We start from the raw sequence: 25,355 nt of genomic DNA, 5'->3' as shown, positions 1-25,355 counted from the left end.
GATACATCATGCCTTAGCGATTGTGCAATCGGGAGGAGAAGTAGCCAAAGCAGTGAGGTTTCATTCTTGTTTGCATGTTGTGGGAAATCAGCGCATGGCACTCCCTTCCTGTACCTGGGAGTGTGATAGCATCGCTTCAAGTTTCCTACCGTATGTCCTAGAATTATGCCTAGATTTAGTATGACACCAGGGTAGTAAGGAGTTATAACCCGCAGATTCATTTGCTGTTTATTTTAAATGCTGTGATGTTTGACTTTTGAAATTTGTTTTTTTCCCCTCCCCTTAGGCCAGTAATGGTGACATCACCCAGGCAGTCAGCCTTCTCACTGATGAAAGAGTTAAAGAGCCCAGCCAAGAGACTGCTGCAGAACCATCTGAAGAAGAGGGGAGTGCTGCCAGCAAAGAGGAATTAGCAAGTAGGTATATCCCGGCTGGGCCCTTTTCTGAACTAGCAGAAATTAAGAGGTGAGTTTCTGTGAGTATCCTTTCCATCACATCAAGCCTTCGGAAATAATGGTAATCATGGCTAATTACTGAGCCATAATGAGGTGCCAGGCACAATTCTCAGCACTTAAATGGTTCCATTCATTCAGCAGTTATTTAATGAGCCCCTGTTAGGTGCCAAGCACTCTCTTAGGCACTGGAGATGAACAAAAGGAACAAGAATTGCTGCCTTGTGAGAGATGAGGCCATGGAGGGAGCACATGGGAGACAGATTATGCAGAGGCTTCATAGCTGCTTGGCTTGTACTCTGAGCCGGAGGACCAGCCATTGGAGTTTGCTGCAGAGGAATGCTGTAAACTGGTTTCCACTTCTAAAGATCATTCTGGCTGCTATGTTGGGAACAGAACTGTGGGAGGGAGTAGTGAGCGTGGTGCAGAGAAGGGAGCCCAGCACCATTCAGGAAGCTGTTGCTGATGAGGGCAGTGTGGGCCAAGATGCCGTGGTGGAAGGGCGACAAGCGCTTGCTGCACAGGATCTGCTTCCAAAGGAGATGAGGGCTATGACAGAAAAGAGAAGGGTTAAAGATGACTCCAGGTTTTTTTCCTAAGCAGCTGAAAGGGTGGAGTTGTACTTAACTGACATGGGAATAATTACCGATGCAACAGATTTGGGGTAGAAAATGAGAAGATCGATTTTGGCAATATTAAATTTGAGAGACCTGTTAGACATCAAGGTGGCATGTCAGAAAGACAGTGGAGATCCAAGTGTGCCCTTCAGGGGAGAGAGCTGGGCTGGACCTGGATAAAACTTGAAATCATAAACTTGTAAATGGTACATAAAGTTATGGGAAAGGATGAGCTCTCCTAGGGAGCGGATATAGAAAAGAGAAAAGATTTTGTGTCTCAGCGGTCGGTACTTCCGATGTTGAGATGTCTGGGGAAGGTGGAGGGGGCAGTGAAGAGTGTATGGAGGCATCGCAGGAAGACCCAGAGAGTGGTACTCTGGAGACCAGAGAGGCTTCTAGGAGGAGGATCTGTCAGCTGGCTCAGGTGGTATTAATGGATATTTGGGCAGTTTCGAGCTGTTCTGAGTGCTGCTGCTGTGAATATTCTTGTATATGTCTTTTAGTGCACAGTGACTTATTTCAATCCATATTTTTCTTTTTGAGATGCATCAATGTTGGCTATACCTGTAGTTATTTCTTTTCATGTGTAGTATTTCTTGGTCTGAATACACAAGAGAATTGATATATTTGTTGATTGACTTTGGAGTTGTTTTGAATTCTTTTGCCATTATGAACAAATCTACTGTGAGCGCTTTTGATTTGTGGTTTTTCGTGCACATATGCAAGAGTTTTTTTAGTGTTTTAAAAACTCATGATGTAATCGGTGAGTACTGAAACATGCCCATCTTCATCTTAGTAGGTATTAGGTGTCTCAGATGGTAAGGAATCCGCCTGTAATGCGGAAATCCTGGGTTTGATCCCTGAGTTGGGAAGATCCCCTGGAGGGAAAGGCTACCCACTCCAGTATTGTTGCCTGGAGAATCCCCGTGGACAGAGGGGCCTCTTAGGCTACAGTCTTTGGGGACACAAAGGGTCGGACACGACTGAGTGACTAAGCACACAGTATTAGTGACATTAGTTTCCGAAGTGATTTTTTTAACCTGTGTATATTCACGGGATCTCGGAGAGTCGGACACGACTGAGCGACTGAACTGAACAGAACTGATACTCCCACTAATAGAGTTTGAGGGTAACTCTTGCTCTTAAAATTGTTAGATTGTAAAATCATTGCTTGTGTTTTTGATATAAAATGATTGTCTTGTTTTTAACTAGAATTTTAAAAACTTAAATAATGATACTGACCATCTTTTCCCTTTTGATCGTTCATGTTCCTTCATGTGACATTTCTCTTGGTATCTTCTGCTGGTTTTTCTGTTTGTTTCTTTGTATTGATTCTTGATATTCTTTTTGATAGTGACCTTATTTTCTTGATATGAATCCATTTTTCTGGACTTGGGCATTGCAAATACCTTCTTGTTGATGACCTGTGTTTTTCCTCTGTGGTGATGAGCTAATAAATAGCTTTCATTTATTAATCTTCTGCTGTGGTTTATGCTTTTTGTTTAAGAACTCCTATACCATGACATCATAGGATATTCTGTTACATTTTCTTCTAAAATTGTGATGTTTTGCTTTTCACATTTAAATATTTAATTCATCTGAAATGGATTATTTTGGTAAGACATAAGATAAAATATAGTTCGATCCATCACTGCCCCCCAGCACCTCCCCTAGCTACCCAGGACCTTTTATTGGAAAGGCAGTACTTTCCCACTGATCTGCAGTATTAGCTCTGTTACATTATTTTTGTGTTTTCCATTTTACTTCATTATCTGTTTTTCATTCTTTGCGGTATATACCTAGGAGTGGAATTGCTAGATCATGTAACAGTTTGTGCTTAAGGTAAAAAAAATTCTAGAATACGTTTTTTTCATGACTGCAACATTATCACACTTAAAAATTAATAGCAATTTCTTAATCTCATCAAATACTATTGTAGAATTTCCCTGATTGTCTCATGAACAATACATTGGTAGTTGGTTTGAGAGTATAATGACCCACATAAAATAAAACATTAAGCTATGTTTGAAGTCTAGTTCAAGATGGCAGATAATAGAAGGATGTGCACTCATCTCCTGCGAGAGGACCAGAATTGCAGCTTGCTTTGCAGGAGGACAACCTGCAAAAATTTGCAGCCAAACTGGACAACACTGGAACCCACCAAAAGAAGATACCCCACATCCAAAGAAAAGAAGAAGCCACAGTTAGACAGCAGGAGGCATACAGTCGTGAAAAAAATCAAATCCCATACCTGCTGGGTGGGTGACCCACAGGCTGGAGAACAATGATGCCAAAGAAGTTCTCTCACTGTTGTGAAGGTTCTGAACCCCATGTCAGGCTTTCCAGCCGTGGGATCCGGGGATCCGACAAAGGGACTGGAAGGCAGGAAATCTGGCCTTGAAGGCCAGCAGGATTTGATTATAGGACTTCCAGAGGACTGAGGGGAAAAAAAGACTCCAGTCTTTGAGGACATAAATAAAATTTTGTGTACACCAAGACCAGAGGAGAGGAGCAATGACCCCACAGGAGGCTGAACCAAAGCTATCTGCTAGGGTTGGAGGGCCTCCTGTCGGCAGGGGATCAGTGAAGGGACAGGAGCACTGGGAGGTCCCCTGTGGCGTAAACCCTCTTGGAGGTTGCCATTAACCCTACCATAGAGCCCCGTAGACCGCAGGGCTGGGTCGCCTCAGGCCAAACAGCCACAAGGGAGGGAGTGCATCCCCATCTGTCAGCAGATAATTGGATTAAAGCTTTCCTGAGCAAGGCCCTGCCCAACAGAGCAAGACCCAGTTTTTCCCATCAAGTTTTTCACCAGTCTCTCCCATCAAGAAGCTTACATAAGCCTCTTAGCCTCAGCCATCAGAGGGGGGATAGAAGAAGCAAGAAGTAGAACAGTCTCACAGATGCCTAAACCAAAAACCGTATTACAGAAAGTTAATCACGATGAAAAAGCAGACAGTTATGTCTTAAGTGAAGGGACAAGATATAATCCCAGAAAAACAACTAAATGAAGCGGAGATAGGCAACCTTCCGGAAAAAGAATTCAGAGTAATGATAATGAAGATGACCCAGGATCTCAGAAGAGAATGGAGACAAAGATTGAGAAGATGCAAGAAATGTTTACCAGAGACCTAGAAGAACTAAAGAGCAGACAAATAGAGATGAATAATACACTAGAAGGAATCAGCAGCAGAATAAATGAGGCAGAAGAATGGATAAAAGACCTGGAGGACAGAGTCGTGGAAATCACTGCCACAGAACAGAATGTAGAAAAAAGAAAGAAAAGAAATGAAGACAGCCTAAGAGACCTCTGGGACAACGTTAAACACACCAACATTCACATTGTAGGGGTCCCGAAGTTCTCAAGAAAAGAGAGAAAGGATCTGAGAAAATATTTAAAGAGATAATAGCTGAAAACTTCCTGAGCATGGGAAAGGAAATAGCTAAGCCCAGGAAGCACAGAGTGTCCCAGGAAGGATAAACCCAAGGAGGAACACACCAAGACACATAGTAATCAAACTGACAAAAAGTAAAGACAAATAAAATATTACAAGGGAACTCTCATCAGGATATCAGCTGATTTCTCAACAGAAACTCTGCACGCCAGAAGGGAATGACAAGGTAAATTTAAAGTGATGAAAGGGAAGAACCTACAACCAAGAATACTCTACTCAGCAAGACTGTCCTTCAGATTTAATGGAGAAATCAAAAGCTTTCCAAACAAGCAAAAGTTAAGAGAATTCACCACCACCAAACCAGCTTTACAACAAATGCTAAAGGAACTTCTCTAGGCAGGAAACACAAGAGAAGGAAAAGACCTACAGAAAGTAAACCCAAAACAATTGAGAAAACAGTAATAGGATCATACATATCGATAATTACCTTAAATGTAAACGGAATAAATGTATCAACCAAAAGACATAGGCTTGCTGGGCAGATGAAAACATGTGCATGTATGCACTTCCATTTACCACCTCACTCTGCTTGACACCCACCCAAATTGTATGTGATTATTTTATATTATTTAGTTAATCATGTTCCCATTAAGGCTTGCAATTCTAATTATCTTTTATTTTTTGTCTGGCTGTTGATTGTGAAAACAGATAAACATCTTTTACTATTGTGATTATGTAACTATCGTTCATTTAATACCACTGAATCATGATTGGCAACAGAAAAATAGTAGAGCTCTATATCACCAAAACTAGGATATAATAGAAAAACCTTTGAAAAAAAATCAGTTTTTAAAATCCAGGTGCATACCAGAATTATCTTGAAATTTTTGAAAAATACAAGTGCTTAGGTATTGCTTATTTTCTCCAGAGCTCCAGATATGTTTCTAGTGACCAGTCATGTTTAAAAATAGCTGGACTATATGATGGTCTTTTATCTAGTTTATTTCACTTTTTCTATTTCATATTCAGTATGCCCATTTCATTTAGTTTATGTTCTCCAACTTTTCCATCTCTTTTTTAAATTTTCTTTCTCAAACCTTTATCAGGTGTAGTAGAAAAGCTTTAGCAGATATATAAATGTATTATATATATTTTTAAATGTATTATATATGTATTATAAATATATTTTAAAATTTATGAATTTTTGCCTAACTAAAAAAATTATGACATTTTGATTCCACTTGTTTGACTTGGTGTGAATAGAATGCTTGATTTCTAATTAAAAAATAGATAATGCATCAAGCAGCAAAGGTTTACTGTATGGCACAGGGAACTATAGTCAATATCTTGTAATAACCTATGATGGAAAATAATTTCAAAAAAATGTATATTTGTATAACTAAATCATCTTGCTGCATACCTGAAATATTGTAAGTCAACTATACTTCAATAAAAAATATATGTTAAAAGATATGTTTGAAATGTTTTTTTAAGACTCCTTTTATCTATAAATCCTCATCTCTTTTTCTGTCATGTTTCTTACATGCTGGAATTTGCTGTTTGCATTCCTATGGTATACTTTAATGAAGTTTTATGTCCTCTGTCTTTCCTGTTAATTTAGGTGCTTATCTGGTATGACCATGTCATAGGTAGTATTGTGTATGTTTCTCCTGTTTTGTCATATCAAGAAGCAAATAATGTCTGGTCACCCCCTTTTTGTGTTGTTAAAATTGTTAGTGTGTTCAGGTTGTCGGCTTGATTTGTTTATCATAAAATTCCCCGCCTAGCTACCGTTGGTGATTATTGCTTAGATTCTTTATTTTATTGGAGATTTCAAAACAATATTTTATATATCATTACCTTGTAATTTATTAGTTAGAATTCTTTTTTTCAGTTGTGGTAAAAACACATTAACGAAATTTACATTTTAACCATTTTAAAGTGTATATTTCAGTAGTGTTAAGTATAGTCACATTATTGTGTAAAAGATCTCCAGAACTATCTTGTAAATCTGACACTTCCCATTAAGCAACCCTTTTCTCTCTCTACCCCACCCCTGGTAACAGCCTTCTGCTTTCTACTTCTGTGAATTTGACTAAATACATCATATAAGTGGAATCATATAGTATTTGTGTTTTCATGACTAGCTTCTCTCATTTAACATAATGTCCTCAATGTTGATGCAGTGGCATGTGACAGGATTTCCTTTCTTTTCTTTCCAATTTTTTTCCTTATCGTAAATTACACATAACATGAAAGTTACTGTCATGACTTTTTTAAAGCATACTATTCACTGGTATTAGGTACATTCATGTAATTGTGTGACTATCATCACCATCCATCTCCAGAACTCTTTCTTTGTCTTGTGAGACTGAAACCTGTACCCATTAAACAGTAATTCCCTATTACTCCCTCTCCTGGCAACCTCCATTCTTTCTGTTTTCCATGATTTTGACTACTCTAAGTACCTTTTATAAGTGGGATAGTAGAGTATTTGTCCTTTTGTGCCTGGCTTGTTTCACTTAGTATAAGGTCTTTAATGTTCATTCAGATTGTAGCATGTTAGAATTTCCTTTCTGTTTAAGGTTGAATAATACTCCATAGTATGTATATACCAAGTTTTGTTTATCCATTTATCTGCCAATGGATATTGGGGTTGCTTCCACCTCTTGACTCTTGTGTATAGAGCCATTTGAACTTGGATGGGCAGATACTTCTTTGAGACCCTGATATATACCCAGAAGTGAGATTGCTAAATCATATGGGAGTTCTACTTTTACTTTTTTGAGGAGCCTCTGTACTGTTTCCCGTAGCATTTGCACCATTTTATAATCCTACCAACAATGCAAAAGAGTTCCAGTTTCTACAAATCCTCACTAATACTTATTATTTTCTGGTGTTTGGTTTTTTGATGGCCATTCTAATCGATGTGAGGCAATTGTGGTTTTACTTTGCACTTTCTCTGATGATTAGTGACACTGAGCATGTTTTCATATGCCTGTTAGCCATGTTACATCATCTTTGGAGAAACGTCTATTCAAGTCTTTTGCCTATTTTACAATCAGATTAGTTGAGTTTTTTGTTGTCGAGTTGTAGAAGTTCAGTATACTGGATATTAACTCTTTATCATAGATGATTGGCAGATATTTTCTTCCATTCTGTAGATTGTCTTTTCACTCTTTTGATTGTGTCCTTTCATGCTTTTAAAGTTTTTACAAAGCCTGATTTAGCTCTGTTTGTTGATTTCTGTTTTTGTCTATGCTTTTGGTGTCATATCCAAAAAATCAATGTCAAGAATCTTTCTGTGTTTAACGTTTTGAAGAACTGCCAAACTTCATTCCTCTAGCTTCCCCAGCAATTGCACCATTTAACATTCCCACTAGCACTGCACAAAGTTCTAACTTCTCTACATCTTCACTGACACTTGTTATTTAGCCTTCCAAGTGGGTGTGAAATGTTAATCTCATTGTGGTTTTGATTTGAATTTCCTAATGGCTAATGATGTGAAACATCTTTTCATGTGCTTTTTGGCCATTTGTGTATCTCCTTTGGAGAACTGTCCATTGAAATTCTTTGCCCATTTTTAGTTTTTTTTTTTAATTATATATTATTTTATTATATTAAAGTTGGTCTTTTAATTTTTCAGTTGCAGGAATTAATATATTCTATACATAGTTTCCTTACCAGATACACAATTTGCAAAATTCTTCTCTCATTTTGTGGGTTGTCTTTTCACTATCCTGGTGGTATCCTTTGAAGCCCAAAGATATTTATTTGATGATGTCAAATTTATCAATTTTTTCTTTACCTCTTGTACTTTTAGTGTCATCTGGAAGACACCATTGTCTAATCCAAGGTCATGAACATTTACCTATTTTAAGAGTTTGGTTTTACCTCTTATCTTGAGGGCTTGATCCACTCTGAGTTCATTTTTGTAAATGATGTGAGGAAGGAGTTAAAAGTCATTTTTTGCCGGTGGATATCCAATTGTCCCAGCACCTTTTGTTGAAAAGATATTCTTTTTCTGTTGAATTGTCTTGGTATCTGTGTTGAAAATCAGTTGACTACAACCGTGAGGTTTATTCCTGGACTGTCAGTTCAGTTCCACCGATTCTGTTCCATTGATCCATACATTTATTCTTACGGTGGTAGACAAGGTCTTGATTATTAGTTTTGTGTTCTTTGTGATTTTTTCTTTATAAATTATTTCATTGCTCATGTATGGAAATTCATTTAACTTTTGTTCATTGATTGCTTGCTTATCTAACCACCTCTTATTATTCATTATGCCCATTTTCCATAGATTATTTTGGGCTTCATTGTATATGTGAATTACGAGTTTTGTTTCTTACTTTGCATTCTTTATTTTTTAAACTTTTATCTTATTTTCATATCACACTACCTGGAACTTTCAAAGCCACGGTGAGTAAAATCCCTCACAAGAGACATCTTCATCTTACTCTTGGTTTTAAAGGAAATTTCACAATTCAGTATAAAGTCTGCTGTGGGTTTTCTATGGATAATTCTTTCTCAGTCTAAAAATACTTTTTCTCTTCCTATTTGGCTTGGAGTTTTTATTCCTTGATAGAGGTTGAATGTTATCAAATACTTTTTCTGTATCTATTGAGATGATCATTTTTTCCTTTAATTATTTAGATAATGAATTTTACTGGTCTCTTTTCTAACATTAGCTCATTATTTCATTTCTACAGTGAATTCAGCTTGGTCTTAATATATAATCTTTTGTGGTGTGTTAGCAGGATTCTGTTTGCTTATATTTAGGCTTTTTATATCTGTGATCATGCTTGAGTTTGTCATTTTGCCTTTCTCTTACTGTCCTTGATTGGCTTGGAACATAGCAAGGTGTTATGCTGACTGTGTAAAATGGGTTGAGGAGTATATTCCCTATTCTCTAGAGTAGTTTGTGTGAGATTGAAAGTACCCATTTTTTGAATGTTTAACTTTTAGCTGCTACTTTACAATAAGTACACTATTTAACCTACAGGTATGGGATATATTTCTGACTCTGTGAAGTAAGGCTGCAAAAGGGGGAATTTGATTCATTGCACTTTAGCAGCTTGTTATTACTGTACTATTAGCTAATCTTAAGGTTACAGAGTGGCAGTAAGTTATTACTTTGACTCTGGCATGGAGTAATGAAGTTGTTTTTTCACAGATGAGCCATTGTAGTGAGAGCTAATTTTGTGACTGCTTTTACCTTTTTGCCTTCAATATAGACAGAAAGGCAGTGTTTCCTGCATGTAGACTAATTAAATTTCTATTTATCTTACAGAAGTGATAGACCTTACTCACGATAGCAAGGATGATCTTCAGGCTGCCATTGCTTTGAGTCTACTGGAGTCCCCCAAAATTCAAGCTGATGGAAGAGATCTTAACAGGTTATTGACTTAATTTATAATCTTTGCTTCACGCCTTAGTGTTTAGGTCAAAGACAGTTCTGCCAGGCTTCTTTAATTGCACCTAAATGAAACTTCTTTTACGAGAAAATTTAAATTCGTGTTAGCTTACTTACTCTTTGGTTCACTTTTGAAGAAGCTAAATATGATAAGAGTCTTATTGCAGCCTGCTGTCTTTGAGTTGAGTAGAAACTGCAAGGTTTTGTAGTTTTCAGTTGCTAGGATGGAAACCAAACTAGTGCAAATATCTGATAAATACATATTCTCTTTTTTTAAGGTGTCTATCAGTTCGTATTCTGTTTATAAACCTTGAGCCTTTGTAAACTTTGAGAGTTATGTTGTTGGCTATTTGAAAATGAAAGTTATCATTAACTCCCCTTTCTCAGCAGTGACTAGAGGGATATATTTTTTGAATTGGTACCGATTTAGTGATTGGTATTATTCACAAATACCCAGTTCCAGGGGTGGCATGTTGGTTTGTAGACACGTTGATCCCCTCCTATTGCTGAGTTGCTTAGGACCATGATATGTGTGTTAAACAATTTGGAGGTGCTTATCTTTCACAGAGTGTCTCTCTTGCCTCTTTGAATGGCAAGTCTGAAATAAGGCACTTTCATTGAAATGTAAAACTTTTAATAGTCTTGAGTCTCAACTCAGTTTCATTAGGGGCCTTACTGGTAATAGTTGCTGCTAGGAAGGATTTTAACAACTTTATGTTTAAACCTTACTTTTCATTTATGTTAAAACTAAAGTTATGATATGCCCAGTGATAACCCAGTTAGTAGTGTACCTGGCATTTTGAATTTCCTATGAAAGGTTATCTATAGCCTCCTTATAGTATATTGTTGTTTAACTCTTTTCTTTTTTGATGTGTGGTATGTTGGCACAATATAGGATGCACGAGGCAACCTCTGCAGAAACTAAACGCTCAAAGAGAAAACGTTGTGAAGTCTGGGGAGAAAATCCCAATCCCAATGACTGGAGACGAGTTGATGGTTGGCCAGTTGGGCTGAAAAACGTTGGCAATACTTGTTGGTTTAGTGCTGTTATTCAGGTATGAAATTTTTAAGAGACAGCTGTGTCTTCTGGAGACAGTTTTGTAATGTATTAAGCTGAAATATGAGAAACACAACTTTGAAAAGAATGGAGACAGACAGATAAAACTGGAGCATTTTCCCCACGGTATGATTGTGTTTCAGTCACTTTCTTATGTTTCAGACCTAGATGCTATGGTGTCTGAAGTGGGCAGTACTGAAAACAAAGTCTTATGTGCTTTTAAATAGGCTGAGTGAGTGGTGTATTACAGCAGAACATGGGTTAATTAACAAGGAGAAATCAGTCTTTGAGAGGCTATTGTAAGGGCCCAAGCAGGAAGGAAATGGTCGCGGCCTGGAATGGAAAAGTGACATGAACTGTGGAAAGTGGGAGTAAAAACATTCTCAAGGTGTTCAGGAGATCTGATGTATAGGGCATGGCTGGCAGCCTAGTAGGGATATGTGCAGGAATGGCTGAGGAAGACCAGATTTCTGACTTGAGATAGCAGGTGGACAGGAGTGCCATTTGACACCAGAGGAGGAATAATTTGCATGTGTGTTAAACGTGGGATTTGGTTAGTTTTAAAACACGCTGAGTTGTAGGGTCCACATGGAACTACTGGGTAGGCAGTTATTATTGTGAATCTGTTGTTCAGTGAAAGACCTGGGCTGCAGATAAAATTCTGGGAATCAGTAGCCTGTAGTTGGTGATCAGGCCCTGTGGATGGATTACCCTGGGGGAGCGTGTTGCCTCTTAAACTGAACGTGGCTGCCGTGCAGCACTTTGCCCCATCCTGCAAGCTTCTCCTTCATAGTACTTGACAGCAGCCCAACTGCCCGGCCAAAAACTGAGCCCTCTGTTTCCATGCATAAAATCCATGGTTCCTCATTCCTTGCCTGGCACTGGTTTAGCAGTGGGGAAAGAGCAGTAGATAAAACAAGGCCCACACTCCCATGGAATTTACTTTGAAAAGAACGGGACATACAGGATACAAATTACATATCAGGTGGTGCTAAGGACTATAAAGACAAATGAGAGTAAGAGGGACTAGTGAGGGAAGGGGTGCTATTCATTCAGGGGGGTTGGGTAAGGCCTTTCTGCCACGTTGCGCATCTGAGCAGAAGCTGGACTTAGGCGAGGCATTGGATGGGCCATGTAGTTACGTGAAGAACGTTTCATATGATCACATAAAGAACGCGGCAGACAGAGCTGATGGCAAGTCCAAAGACTCAGAGTCAGCTTAGTATGTTGAGAAATAGGGAGAAAGCTGGGACTGAGTGACCACGGGGGAGGAGTCGACAGCAGTGACAGCAGAGGTGGGGGGGTGGGACGGGGGAACCCGGGGTCATGATGAGGATTCAGAAATTATGAGCGGTGCTAAGTGTTGGAAGGTTTGGAGCAGACAAGTACTGTGATTCTGCTTCCGCTTTAAGCAGCTCCCTGGCTTCTGTGTTGAGAATAGGCTGTAGGACGTTCATTGGGGATTGGAGACGTCAGTCAGTTCTTTCCTTTTGAGAGGGAGGGAGAGAGATTGACTGAGACTGAGACCCTGCCCTGAGTTGACGTCCGTCCTGTGAGAGATGATGATGAGGAGACAGCTGAGGAAAGTTTCCGAGAAGGCACAGGAGGATGGGACCGAGAGCGTGTGGGGAGGGCTTGGCCTCCAGTAGCAAGAGGGCAGGAGAGTCACAGCAGAGGACGAGGAAGAAGTGATGACTGCCAACTCAAGTTGAAATGGTTCCTAAATGGTCATTTTTTCCTCTGAAATAAGCACCACTTTCTGAGACAGCGTGGAAAAGTTGACAGAATCTCTTTAAGAGGCTGAAAGTTTAAAATAGTTGTCAACAGCAGGAAACCAGTTGGCACCAGACCACAGTAGTAGAATTTCTAAAAATATGAAGCTCTGCCTGAGCTTATAGACTTAAATGCATGGTGGTATCAGTGTGCCCTGCTTTATCGAGACTTTTTCTCTTGGCAGTGCTCCACACGCGTAAGTGGAAAATTAAGTTCATCTCAGTTGGAGGATTTGCTGGGTAAGATGAAAGAACGAAAGGGCCGTTTGAGAATTTAATGAAGGGTAGTGGCAACCCACTCCAGTGTTCCTGCCTGGAGAATCCCAGGGACGGGGGAGCCTGGTTGGCTGCCGTCTATGGGGTCGCACAGAGTCGGACACGACTGAAATGACTTAGCAGTAGCAGCAGCAGTTAGAGATCATGGGATCAAAGCTGGGGAGAGGGCGAAATGATGACAAGAAGGAGGTAATGACTGGGAGACAGTGAAGATACTCATTTGCTTGGGTTCCTGATGACGTCAAAACACAGGTGTCCTGTGGGCCACTGAACACCTGAGACAGAGGACAAGTTATGGTTCCGGAGGGGGGTGTTCTGAATTTGTGGTCTGAGCATTGGCAGTTGTTTCGGGTACTGACGTATCCTTGGTATGGATGGGGTTGTAGAGATGGAGCCGAGGAGTAGGTCATGAGAGGTAAGATGCTCAGGGAGCCGGAAGTCCCTGGGCTGAACACAAGTACCTGTGTTCCCTCCGTGAATATAAGCCAGACAGCTGCTGTGTGCCTAGTGCTGTTCTGAGCCCTTGAGATACAGAAGTGAACCAAACCCAGACTGAGCCTTGTCCTTAGGAAGGTAGATTCTTATGAGGCAAGATGGACAAGGAACAGTAAATAGAAAATAGTAAATAGTTGGAAAACTTAACTAGTTAACTAGATAGCTAAGTTTCTATGCTATGTTAAACTGTGGTCGGTGTGGTGGAAAGAGAGGAGTGTGAGGGAGGCTGGAGCTGCCTTGGGAGGGCAGGAGGAGTTTCCCACATCGACTGCGAGGTCAGGCCAGGACTCCTGAGGGGCTGAGACTGGAACACATGCCTGGGCAGCAGGCAAGGGAGAGAGCCCATTGCTGCCGGGGGTGGGGGCAGGGGTTAGGGGTGTTCCAGGCGATGGGACGTGCCTCACGGGGCCCCAGCATGGGCGTGAGCTTGGCACATTCAGGGGACTTCAGAGTCCCGAGTGGCTGGAATGCTCGGAGTGGAGGTGAGGGTCATCGGAGGTGTTGTTGGAGAGGTAACTTGACTTCTGTTTTGAGTGACATGGGGAGTCATCGTGTGGGTTCTGAGCGGAGGAATGATGGACTCTGGCTTGAGTTTCCAAAGGCTCCCTACGGCCCTTGAGGAGAGCAGAATGGAGGGGTGAGGATGCAAGTGTTGAGACGTGTGAAGGGGGCTGCTGCAGTCATCACCGAGGGGGTGATGAATAAAATAGTGCCGCAGAGGCAGAGTGCAGGGGCCTTCTTACTGGATGTCAACGGTGAGTAAAAGGAAAAGAGTCAAAGATTATTCTGAAGTTCTAAACTCTGATACCTGGAGGAGGAGGATGTAATTAGTGCTAGAGAGACTTCAGGAGAAGAAACAGATGGTGGGGGGCCAGTCAGTACTGGATTGGGAAATGTGAGTAATGTTAACTCACACTGTTGTCTTTAAGAATCACAGCATCTTTGGGGGAAGCCAGACTTTGGCGAAGCTGCAGAGCTGCAGTGAAGGAACTTTGGAACGTGAAACCATTTTTCTCACGGTGGAAGAGAAGTCCTGGAACTTTCCTGTTAAACTGAGAGGAGTAGAGAAGGGCTAGGTAGACAGGGGAGGTGGGAAGAGAAGAGAGCAGGTGGCAGGTAGAGCTGAGCATCCCAGGCCTGGCTCCAGACAGAACTTTGCCATCCCAGCATCACCTGACTGAAGTTGCCAGGCCAGGTGTCCGCTCCTCCTGTTGGCTTAATCCCAGTAGAGCTTGTGATGTTCCCTGTCCAGGTGTACTATTGGCTGAATCCTGTAGAGCTTGTGATGGAGTCTGGGAGGTCGGAGGCCCATTATCCACCCAGGCTGCCGCTTCAAGAGTTCTGGTCTATGGTCTGGAAGGCTTTTTCACTGGAGGAGTATGTTGGGATGAGGAGTTAGGGTCATACAAGAGAATTTTTAAAAACATCAACTTTCAAAAGAGAGTCATAGTTGGAAAAATGTGTAATTTACAAGCAATAAAAAGGAATTCCTTTCCCTAATTCTGCCAGTCTGAGATATCTACTGTTATAATTTCTTAAAATACAGTATTTATGACAAAGAGTGGAGGGTAATGAACACTGTACTGTACTCACCACCCAGTTTTAGAAAGAAATGTTTCAGATCCCTTTACTGTTGAGTCCCTGTTGTGCCTATTCCCCGTTATGTGCCTGCCTTCCCAGATACACCCACAGGTGTATGTAACCCTAAACGGTGTACCGTGTTCTTTTATTTGATTAAACTTCATGTACACCGCATACACTCTTACTTTTCTACACGGAATGTTTCTGAGATGCATCCATGTTGATATATGTAACTCTGGATCATTGATTTTTACTGTGTAGTTGTCTGTTTTATGAAGACACTGTTTCTGTAGTGTTAATGACTATATAATAATCTGCTGTACAGATGCACTATAGTTTATTTAATCTTTTCCTATTAGCCATTAGGTTGCTTCTAGTTTTTCTCTAAAAAGGATTAACATTCTTCCTCCTAAATTTTTATACATAGCCATTATTTCCTTAGAATAGAATTACCAAGTTAATGGTTATACACATATTTTTAAGATAAAAAATATTTTTTTTTGCTGCAGTTACTTTGAAAGAAAGGCTATTAAATCCATTTCCTTCTTTATTTCAGTCTCTGTTTCAATTGCCTGAATTCCGAAGACTTGTCCTCAGCTATAGTCTACCACAGAACGTACTTGAAAATTGTCCAAGTCACACGGTAAATTGGTGTTGAGGAGTCTTCACTGTTCAGCCCCTTTCATCCCAAAGGCCTTTAGATTTTGGTTAAAGCTGGTGACTGTGATGTTCTCTGGCTTCTGCAACATTTGTTTCCATTTCCTGATGACCCCTTTTATTTCTTTGTGACAAGAAATAAGGATTTACAAAAATGTGAAGTTAAGCAGGAATAAAATGAGAAAAGTAGTTCTAAGGAAGCAGCGAGCGAGTCACTCTGGTGGCCTCAGCTTTCCTGCCACTGGGCCTCCTTCAGGCTCCTTCAGCCACTTGCGCTGAGTGATGCAGAGTGGATGACGTGGTGCTGGAGGCCTGGACCGTCACAGAAGAGACTTCAGCTCATTCTTGCCAAAGTGGGTAGCCTCCTGCCCAGATCAACCCTGCCCTGCCAAGATTTCACCTTGGTGATGCTGTTCCAGCAGGAGGGAGGGCAGTGGCTTTAGAAAGGGAACACTTTTGCTTTCTGACAGTATTCTATCTGGCTTCTGTCAAAACACAGGTAGTCTTAAGTTTAGGGCAATCCCCCCACAGCCCTTATCAGAATACCTGTAATAGTTTGAGACCTGACTCTGATCTACATCTTCATAAATATAAATTAGGGAGTGATTGTTAACAGCTTTTCTCTTTATGCGTTCTAATTTTCCAAATACGAGGTTATAAGTACATATGGCTATCTTTCCTGCAGGAAAAGAGAAATATCGTGTTCATGCAGGAGCTTCAGTATTTGTTTGCTCTGATGATGGGATCAAATCGCAAATTTGTAGACCCTTCAGCAGCACTGGACCTCTTAAAGGGAGCGTTCCGATCACCTGAGGAACAGCAGGTACAGGGAGCCTATAGTCCTGGAGCTTGCAGTGATGCCTTGTGACTATTGCTGTGATGCTGCTTTGTTTCAGCTGTATAAGCAGCTGTGAACATGACGGTGTGGGACTTCAGTGCCTGCTTTTGCCCTTTATAGTGCTTAAGGAACAGGTGGTGAAAAGAATGTACATGCATATGTGTGTTGTGTGGAGGAGCCTGGCAGTTCTAAAGAAAAGAAGCAGTAGGAAGAATAGAGTTTTCCAGGGACTGCTGAATTAGAAAGGTTGGAAGATGCTTCAGTGAATCATGGCAAAGGGTCACCGAGGAAAAGAAAGTCCGTCCTTTTTTTGCACCTTTATCTTGGAATGGCCCAGATCGAAATCCTAATTTTAAAACTGTCTAAACCTGAGTTCAGTAGCTTTTCTGAGCAATCTTTCTTTTCTAGTCACAAGTCTATTCCTTTCCCTATCTCCTATTAAAATCAAAGCTAGCACTGTTCATACAATTACATTTTTTTTTTTTTTGCTGTTTGTCTAAAGGTCCTACAGTTCTACAGAATTCTCAGAACATTTCAGAAAGTTTCCTTTCTCCCTACAGATCTCTTATTCTAGAGGACTACAGTCTGTTCTTTGAACCTTTCTAAAAGGCCTAGCTGGGACTGCTTGATAGTTTGTTACAAACAGATGTGGCTGGAAGGGGCAGCGTTCCATTTCCTCCTAGTCAGAGATCCCCTAGTGCACCTTGTGTGTTGTCTGCAGCCTTTGGGCTCCAGTGTTCCTTGTATCTTCATGATATTTGGACCTGAACAAGAAACCTTGCATAGCAGTAGAGCCTTGCTCATTGGTGGGGTAAGGGCAGAGTTTCATTTGCCCACATACAGTGTTGAGTCTAACTCTTCTGCACTTTGTGCCTCTCTTACAGCAAGATGTGAGTGAGTTCACACACAAGCTCCTGGATTGGCTGGAGGACGCCTTCCAGCTAGCTGTTAATGTTAAGTGAGTGCTGTGGATTTGTGCATTCTCCTACTCATAGCAGTTCACTGAGAATGATGATACAGGAGAAGATTATTCTTCTCAAGTAGAAATTACTGATTTTTACCAAACCCCATGGGGTACCCACTCATATTTGTCATTGTTTATCCCCCTTGCCTTTGGTTTTCCCCTCTATAGATAATCCCATTAACCTGTAACTTTTTACTAAAAGGGCAATAGCTATTAACTTTTAAAAGTCAACACCTGTGCTGTAAAATGTATTGAAAGGTCAGGTCAATCCTTGATGTGAGAATGGAGGTGTGATAGGAATACATTGAATTTTTTTCAATCACTGACAGAAGTAAAATTCAAGGCAAGGAATATAAATACCTCTTACCAAATATAGATGCAGAGGTATTTGTTTCCTAACCTTTTTTTTTTTTTTTTTAACTCTAGATGGAAGAAGTGTGTATCATAAAACAGCTTTCTAATACATTTGAGAAGGGATTATAGAAATAAACTTTTCTTTCCATTCCTATTGTGCCACTAGGAAAACTTTTTCATTTGAAAAACTGCACAAGAGGGCTCATTCTTGCTTTTATACAACTTCTATACCTTATATACTTCTGTCACTGGATATGGATGTTATCTATTGAATATATACACATACATGTATTTGCATGTATGACTTCCTTATTAGACTTTCAGTTCCTTAAGGCCAGCAGTCACGCCTGTTGCCTTTATCTCTCCAGAATTTAGTACAGTGCTGGGCATATACTTGATCAGTGAGATTTTGAACTAAACTTGTTCAGTGAGTAACTAATCCTTTACTTTAGACCATACCTGGCTCTTAATGAAAATGTTTTATTTTTGCTTTTGAATGGTAGTTTGGTTTAGTATATTGCTTACCTCATCCAAATGATACAGAATTGTTTCCTTGTTTTAAAAGTAGCAATCCCAGGAACAAGTCTGAAAATCCAATGGTGCAGCTGTTCTATGGTACTTTCCTCACTGAAGGGATTCGTGAAGGTAAATCCTCTGCTGTAAATAAATGTTAATTCTCGATTTGTGACCACAAGTGTATTTACTGTGAAGAGGCTTGAGAGTCAGACAAATACAGGTCTGAATACTAGTGCTGCCTCTTTGATGTGTGTGACCATGGACAAGCTCCATGATCCTGGATCATGAATCCTGTCTCTTCATCTGCAAAATGGGCACAGTATTGGTTGCAGAGATATTATATTGAATTGTATAATATTGCCCAGCCCAAACCTGGTTTTACTATCAGACGCACACTGATATTTATCAGTTTTCTCTGTTTTTTTCAGACATAATATCTAAGCTCAAAGTTTCATTGAGTCAGACCGCCAAAAAATGTGTATCTCTTCTAGTGGCTTATCTCGCTGTGTATTGGACACATGGCCAGTCATTCCCCATCTAACCCTTGTCATCTTTTACCCTTCTGATAGCCTCCTTAAAACAATCTAATCCACTATCACTTCCCCAAAACAGCATTTCTTACTGTTGTATACAACTAGCCAAATGTTCAAATATCCTATTTGTTTTATAATTTTTTGTGTATATAAATAAATAATTTTACATATGTAAAGATAGGTGCACTTCCCTGTGTATACTTTTTTACAGTTTATATTAATCAGGATCAAATGTGGTTCATTTGTGACTGGTTGATATATGTCTTTTTAGTTTTTTCCAGAATCTGCAGACTATCCCATCCTCCCATTGTTTCTTCCCTGAAATACATTTTTTTAAAAAAAGAAATTAGGTTGTTCTCTTATATTCTCTACAGTCTAAAATTTTGCTGCTCACTTATCTGTGATATAGTTTAACATATTCCTCTCTGCTCATCATTTCATAAATTGATAGCTGGATCTAGAATTTGGCCAGATTCAGGTAAGGCTTTTTAATTAGTTGAGACTAATACCTCATGTGACAAGTTGACTCACTGGAAAAGACTCTGATGCTGGGAAGGATTGGGGGCAGGAGGAGAAGGGGACGACAGAGAATGAGATGGCTGGATGGCATCACCAACTCTGTGGACATGAGTTTGAGTGAACTCCGGGAGTTGGTGATGGACAGGGAGGCCTGGCGTGCTGTGATTCATGGGGTCGTGGAGAGTCGGACACGACTGAGCGACTGAACTGAACTGAATCTGTAGATGGCAGGACAGTCTTTGATTAGGAGGCATGTCACCTCTGGTTGTCTTTCTTTTTTGTGAGTTTAGCAGTTGTCCATGATCTATGAATGGATCCACTGGTTCATCAAGGCCATGTATACTTGTAACCTGTTTTTAGGACATTGCTGAATTAAGAAGATATTGTTTCTGTGGTGCCAGGAAAAAAGCTTTAGAAAGCATTAGTGATGCCTTTAAAAAAGCAATCTGTCTCTTTGCCTAGGAAAGCCCTTTTGTAACAATGAGACCTTCGGCCAGTATCCCCTTCAGGTAAACGGTTATCGTAACTTAGACGAATGTTTAGAAGGGGCCATGGTGGAGGGTGACATTGAGCTGCTTCCTTCCGATCATTCAGTGAAGTACGGACAAGAGGTGAGTTGGATATTTTTGCTTTTTCCAGTGACAAAGCCAGTTAATTAGGACTGAGCTTTTGGGCAGACTGTTTTCACATCATGTATTAAATAACTTTTTACACTTAGCAGGACTTGTACTAGTCTGAAGTGTCTCATGAGGTGGTAAGAGTAGTGAGTCTTAGTGTTTGATAATTCTTGTATAATTTGAGTTAATCATATAAAGGTTGTATGCTGCCTTTGATGTTTTAAGTATGATCAAGTTTCTCTCTTTCTGTTGAAGCCTACCTGTACCTGAGTGGGGAGAACCCACTGCCTCCATATTTTCGGAGGGTAAAAGTACAGTGATTAATTCCTATGGTATGCCATTTAGAATATCTTCCCTGTTATAGTATTTACTGTTCTCAGTTGTAAATTCTGCCTTTGCTTTAAATTTTTTTTAAATTTAAGATTCATTTATTTGTTTTTGTGGGTTGGAAAGAAAGGGGGAAAGTGAAGGACAAGTAAGGGTAATTAATATCTCAACATTCCCATTAGGTTAAGAATTAGTGAGTTATATTGTAGCATAATTGCCAGCACCACACAGCTGGAATTATTCTCCTTTCATCATACATTTTGAAACAGAATTGTGCTTTTTATGAGTCCAATCCAGTAATTACTTAGAAAGAAAATCTTCCTTGAATTTAACAGGGAGCCTGACATGAGCCTTGTCAAAGTACGTTAGCTGTAGAGCAGTGTTAGAACAGGGAGAGAACTGTTGCCTCCCTAGCTTTTCAAGGAACGTGTTAATTCCTGATTGGGAGGCATAACGTCTGTGCCATCTGTACAGAGCTCATGCATGCTCTTACTAAAGAGAAAGAGTGTTTATTGACAACTTGGACCTCTAGAGACTTTGATTCAAGAATTGGACCTCTCTATTAAGAAAAATAGAAAATAGTGCCTGTTTAGATTTAGCTCTGAGGCTATCAGGCAGACTATCTGGTTCACCTCATTCTGACAAGGGTGTGTGGAGGGAACATAGCTGTTTGCACCTTTGGTAAAGGGAGCATTTTAAAGTTACTGGTATGAACCTCTGCCACACAGGTGAATTGAACAGAAATGCCTTTCCTGGTTTAGTCTTTCCTCCTCTATGATCAGTGACAGTTGAGATCTGTTTTTATAACTCAGTAGTTTCTTTTCTTGACACCCAAGGTAACTTAATAGGTTGATTTGATGAAGTCCTTTGTAATATCCATAAATTCTTGGAATTCAGAGATTTTTTTCAGAACCCTCAGAGTCGTGAGGCTATTTCAAGTGTCGTTTTTAGTAGTAAAGGGGATTCAGACTGTGTGTGAAGAAGTAGTATAGAGGGTGTGGACACATACTAGTCTTTTTAGACAATTTCTAACTCGTTGGTTGGGCTAGCTGTTTTCTCCAGGTTTTAAACCTCTTAAATGCTGCTGATGATGTGAGTGATATGTAGATTTTTGGTGCAGTTCACGTATTTAAAGGTCATTATTTCTGACTATGATAGTTGAAGTAAAATGTTCACTGGTTTGTAAAGTTCGGAGTCTCAAGGAGCGTTTAACCATATTCTGAAAGAAGGCATGATTCTGTGTGGGCATTTTAACTATTTTGGATTAAAAAAAAATTTCAGTTTGAGTTTGATTTGACTATAAATTCTATACCAAAAAAGAGTCTAATGAATAGTTTAAATCTGGCTATTGCTGTTTCCTAAACTTAACTTTTCTCTCCTGTATTTCTACTTTTGATTTAGCGTTGGTTTACAAAGCTACCTCCAGTGTTGACCTTTGAACTCTCAAGATTTGAGTTCAATCAGTCCCTGGGTCAGCCAGAGAAAATTCACAATAAGCTTGAATTTCCTCAGATCATTTATATGGACAGGTGAGTTCTGTGGTTGATTGTCTTCTTGATGTGCTGTAGCAGAAGTAAACTTGTACTAAGTGTATTGTCTGTAGTACTCTTCTGATGCTGGGAGGGATTGGGGGCGGGAGGAGAAGGGGACGACAGAGAATGAGATGGCTGGATGGCATCACCGACTCTGTGGACATGAGTTTGAGTGAACTCCGGGAGTTGGTGATGGACAGGGAGGCCTGGCGTGCTGTGATTCATGGGGTCGCAAAGAGTCGGACACGACTGAGCGACTGAACTGAACTCTTCTGAAGGTCTTGATAATATGCAAATTTGGATTCAATGGATCTAGGCGGGGGGCCCAAGAGTTTGCATTTCTAAGAAGTTCTCAGGGTGATGCTGTTTTCTGATCTCTGGACCACAATTTGAGTAGCTAGGCTTTAGGTGAAATCTCTGCTTTCTGTGATGATGACCAGTATGTAGAGTAGCTGCCGTGTATTTCTTTCTCATCTGAATACCATTTATATTCCTGAAAAAATTCCTAGACAGACTTACAAAATTTTAAGTCTGTTTTATCAACATATAGTTTACATGCAAAGAAATGTTACCATTAAGTGTACAGACAATGAGTTTTGATAAATATATGTAGTCAAGTAACCACTACCGCAGTCAAGATACAGAATATTTCCATCACCCATGCCTCTTCACAGTCAGTCCCTTCCCTCTACCTTCAGGCAACCACTTACTTATTCTCTGGCCCTCTAGTTGGGTCATTTATAAAGTGTTACAATTAGGGACATTAATATTCATTATGTACCCTGTTGTCATCATCTTTCACTTAGAATAATGTTCTTGGAATTCATGTACGTTGTTGCATATATCAGTGATTCCTTTCTTAATATTATTGAGTAGTATTACATTGTATGAATGTACCACAATATTTTTTCCATTAACTAGGAACATTTCAGATGTATCCAGTTTTAGGCTATTATGAATATGAATTTTCACATAAAAGTTTTGATGTGGCTTTTAGTGCTTCTGGGTAAGATACCTGGGAGGGAGATTCCTGGTTGTTGTATGAAAAGTATGTTTTTAACTTTATAAGAAATTTCTAAACTGTTCTCTAAAGTGGCTGTACAATTTTGTGTTCCTATCAGCAGTGTAGGAAAGCTGCATTTGTTCTAAGTCCTCACCAGTGTTTGGAATTACCAGTCTTTTAAATTTTAGCCATTCTATTGGGTTTATTGGGGCTTTTCTTGGTGGCTCAGATGGTAAAGAATCCACCTGCAATGCGAGAGACCTGGATTCAATCCCTGGGTTGGGAAGATCCCCTGGAGAAGGGAATGGCTAGCACCCACTCCAGTATTCTGGCCTGGAGAACTCCATGCACAGAGGAGCCTGGCGGGCTAGTCCATAGGGTCGCACAGAGTCAGACATGACTGAACGACTTTGATTTTCACTGTTCATTGGGCTTACAGGAATATCTTTATTTTTCTTTTGACTTGTATTTCCATGATAACTAATGACACTGAGCATCTTTTTGTGTGCTTAATTAATGGTCATTTATATATTTTCTTAGGGGAGGTGTCTTTTGTCCACTTTTCAGTTTGGTTGTGTTCATACTGACTTGTAAGAGTTCTTTATATATTTTAGATACAAATCTAAATCTATCTTTGTCTCTTCCGTTTCTTTACTAGTATTTTTAGAAGAGCAGGAGTTTTTAGTTTTGATGCAGTCTAATATATCAGTTGCCCTTTCATAGTTTGTGCTTTTTGTATTCTAATTAAGAAATCTTCCAATCCAGGGTCACAAAGATCTTTGATTTTTTTTTCTAGAAATTTTGTGATCTTTACTCTTATATTTATGTCTATGACCATTTAGAGTTTGTTTTCATATATGGTATGAGGTAAGGGGATTTTTTTGCAGGAGGCAGTAAGGCAGCATGTGGATGATATCCAGTTATTTCAGCATCATTTGTTTAAACAGCTCCCTTTTTCCCACTGAATTACCTTGATACTTTTTTAAAAAATTAGTTGGACTTAGATTTGTGGGTCTTTTTCTGGAAGTTTTATTCCATCTGTTGTGTAATCGTATGCCGGTGCCACACTCTCTTAACTACTGTGATTTTATTATAAATCTTGACATCAGATAGTATAAATCTCCTACTGTGTTAGTTTTTTCTTTTTTAATGTTTTGGCTGTTCTCCTTCATTTCTATCTAAGTATTAAAATCATCTTGTCAAAACCCCTGGTAGCTACTGGGATTCTAATTGGGACTGTGTTGAATGTATAGATCAGTTTGGGGAAATTAACATTTTAGCAATTTTTACTTCTCTAGTCCGTGAGCATGGTATAGCTTCATTTATTCAATTATTTGTTAATTTCTCTCAGCAGTGATTTATGATTTTTTGTGTACAGTTCTTGCACATATCTGGTTGTTTATTCCTAAATAATTATTGCCTTTGATGTTATAGGGTTTGAAAAAAAAGTTACTTTTCATTTGTCCTTTACAGGTATATAGAAATGCAATAAATTTTTTCCTCTCTTTTTTAATTGACTTTGTGTCTTTTGGCATTACTAATAAATTCAGTTATTAGTTCTGATACATTTTTGTAGATTCCTTGAGATTTCCTATGTACATGATCCTGTTATCTGCAAATGAAGGCAGTTTCACTTCCTTTTCTATCTGTACCACTTTTATTTCTTTTTTTCACCTTATTGCACTGACTATGCCTCCAGTAAAAACATTGAACAGAAGAGGCAAGAGTGGTCCTTCTTGGATTGTTCCTGATCTTAGAGGGGAAGACTTTTAGTCTTTGATCATTAAATATGATGTTAGCTCTGTATTTTCATAGAGCTAACATAGAACTAACCCTGTGTCTGATTAAGGCAGTTTCCTTGTATCCAAAGTTTGCTGAAACTTTGTGTTACTAACGTTTTAAATATAAATTGTGTTTGTGGGATTATTATTTGTTTAGGTATATGTACAGGAGCAAAGAACTTGTTCGAAGTAAGCGAGAGTGTATTCGAAAACTCAAAGAAGAAATAAAAATTCTGCAGCAAAAACTGGAAAGGTGAGTCGTAGACACCTTTGTACTTAGAATGGGGTATTAAAATTGGATAATTTGCTTTTATCTAAAAATTAATTCAGAGTTTAAGTATTAACTAGTATATTTTATAGAATGGATAAGGGAAATGTGAAACAGTCTTTAAGCTGTGCAGTGCAGGACACCTTTGACCCAGGTCACATGGTGAGTTATTGACAGTGTACTGAAGAGAAGCCAAGTTCTGATTTCATAGCTCTTTACTTTTTCTGCCCTCCTTGCCGTCTTGTTCACAAACACAGGAGAGGTAACTTTCACAAAACTCTAATCCCTTTGTCTTGAGAAAGCAGTTTTTGAAGTGCCTGGTAAAGGTAAAACAAGTCAGCAGTACTAACTCAAAGAGAGGGCTTGTATTTTTGACACATACGAA

General features: G+C 39.5%; 1 protein-coding gene across 8 annotated transcripts in view; it reads left to right on the top strand.

Moving 5' to 3' along the window:
- USP28 (ubiquitin specific peptidase 28) overlaps positions 1-25,355 on the top strand; it is a 67,126-nt gene that overhangs the window by 20,574 nt on the left and 21,197 nt on the right. For 4 of the 8 annotated variants that reach the window (XM_055423042.2, XM_055423043.2, XM_055423040.2 and 1 more), the window contains exons 3-12: positions 287-416; positions 9,758-9,863; positions 10,776-10,935; positions 15,618-15,704; positions 16,404-16,541; positions 17,441-17,514; positions 18,440-18,519; positions 19,905-20,053; positions 21,788-21,915; positions 24,860-24,955. In XM_055423042.2, coding sequence (XP_055279017.1) covers positions 287-416; positions 9,758-9,863; positions 10,776-10,935; positions 15,618-15,704; positions 16,404-16,541; positions 17,441-17,514; positions 18,440-18,519; positions 19,905-20,053; positions 21,788-21,915; positions 24,860-24,955 — 1,148 coding nt within the window. The remainder of the gene's footprint in view (positions 1-286; positions 417-9,757; positions 9,864-10,775; positions 10,936-15,617; positions 15,705-16,403; positions 16,542-17,440; positions 17,515-18,439; positions 18,520-19,904; positions 20,054-21,787; positions 21,916-24,859; positions 24,956-25,355) is intronic. The other 4 variants (XM_055423045.2, XM_055423044.2, XM_055423039.2 and 1 more) reach the window with 2 other exon arrangements.

Source organism: Moschus berezovskii, chromosome 14 (assembly GCF_049115385.1).
Source record: "Moschus berezovskii isolate FMDL1 chromosome 14, NW_MosBer_1.0, whole genome shotgun sequence".
Classification (NCBI taxonomy): domain Eukaryota; kingdom Metazoa; phylum Chordata; class Mammalia; order Artiodactyla; family Moschidae; genus Moschus; species Moschus berezovskii.
This window is presented reverse-complemented; position numbering and strand designations above follow the sequence as displayed.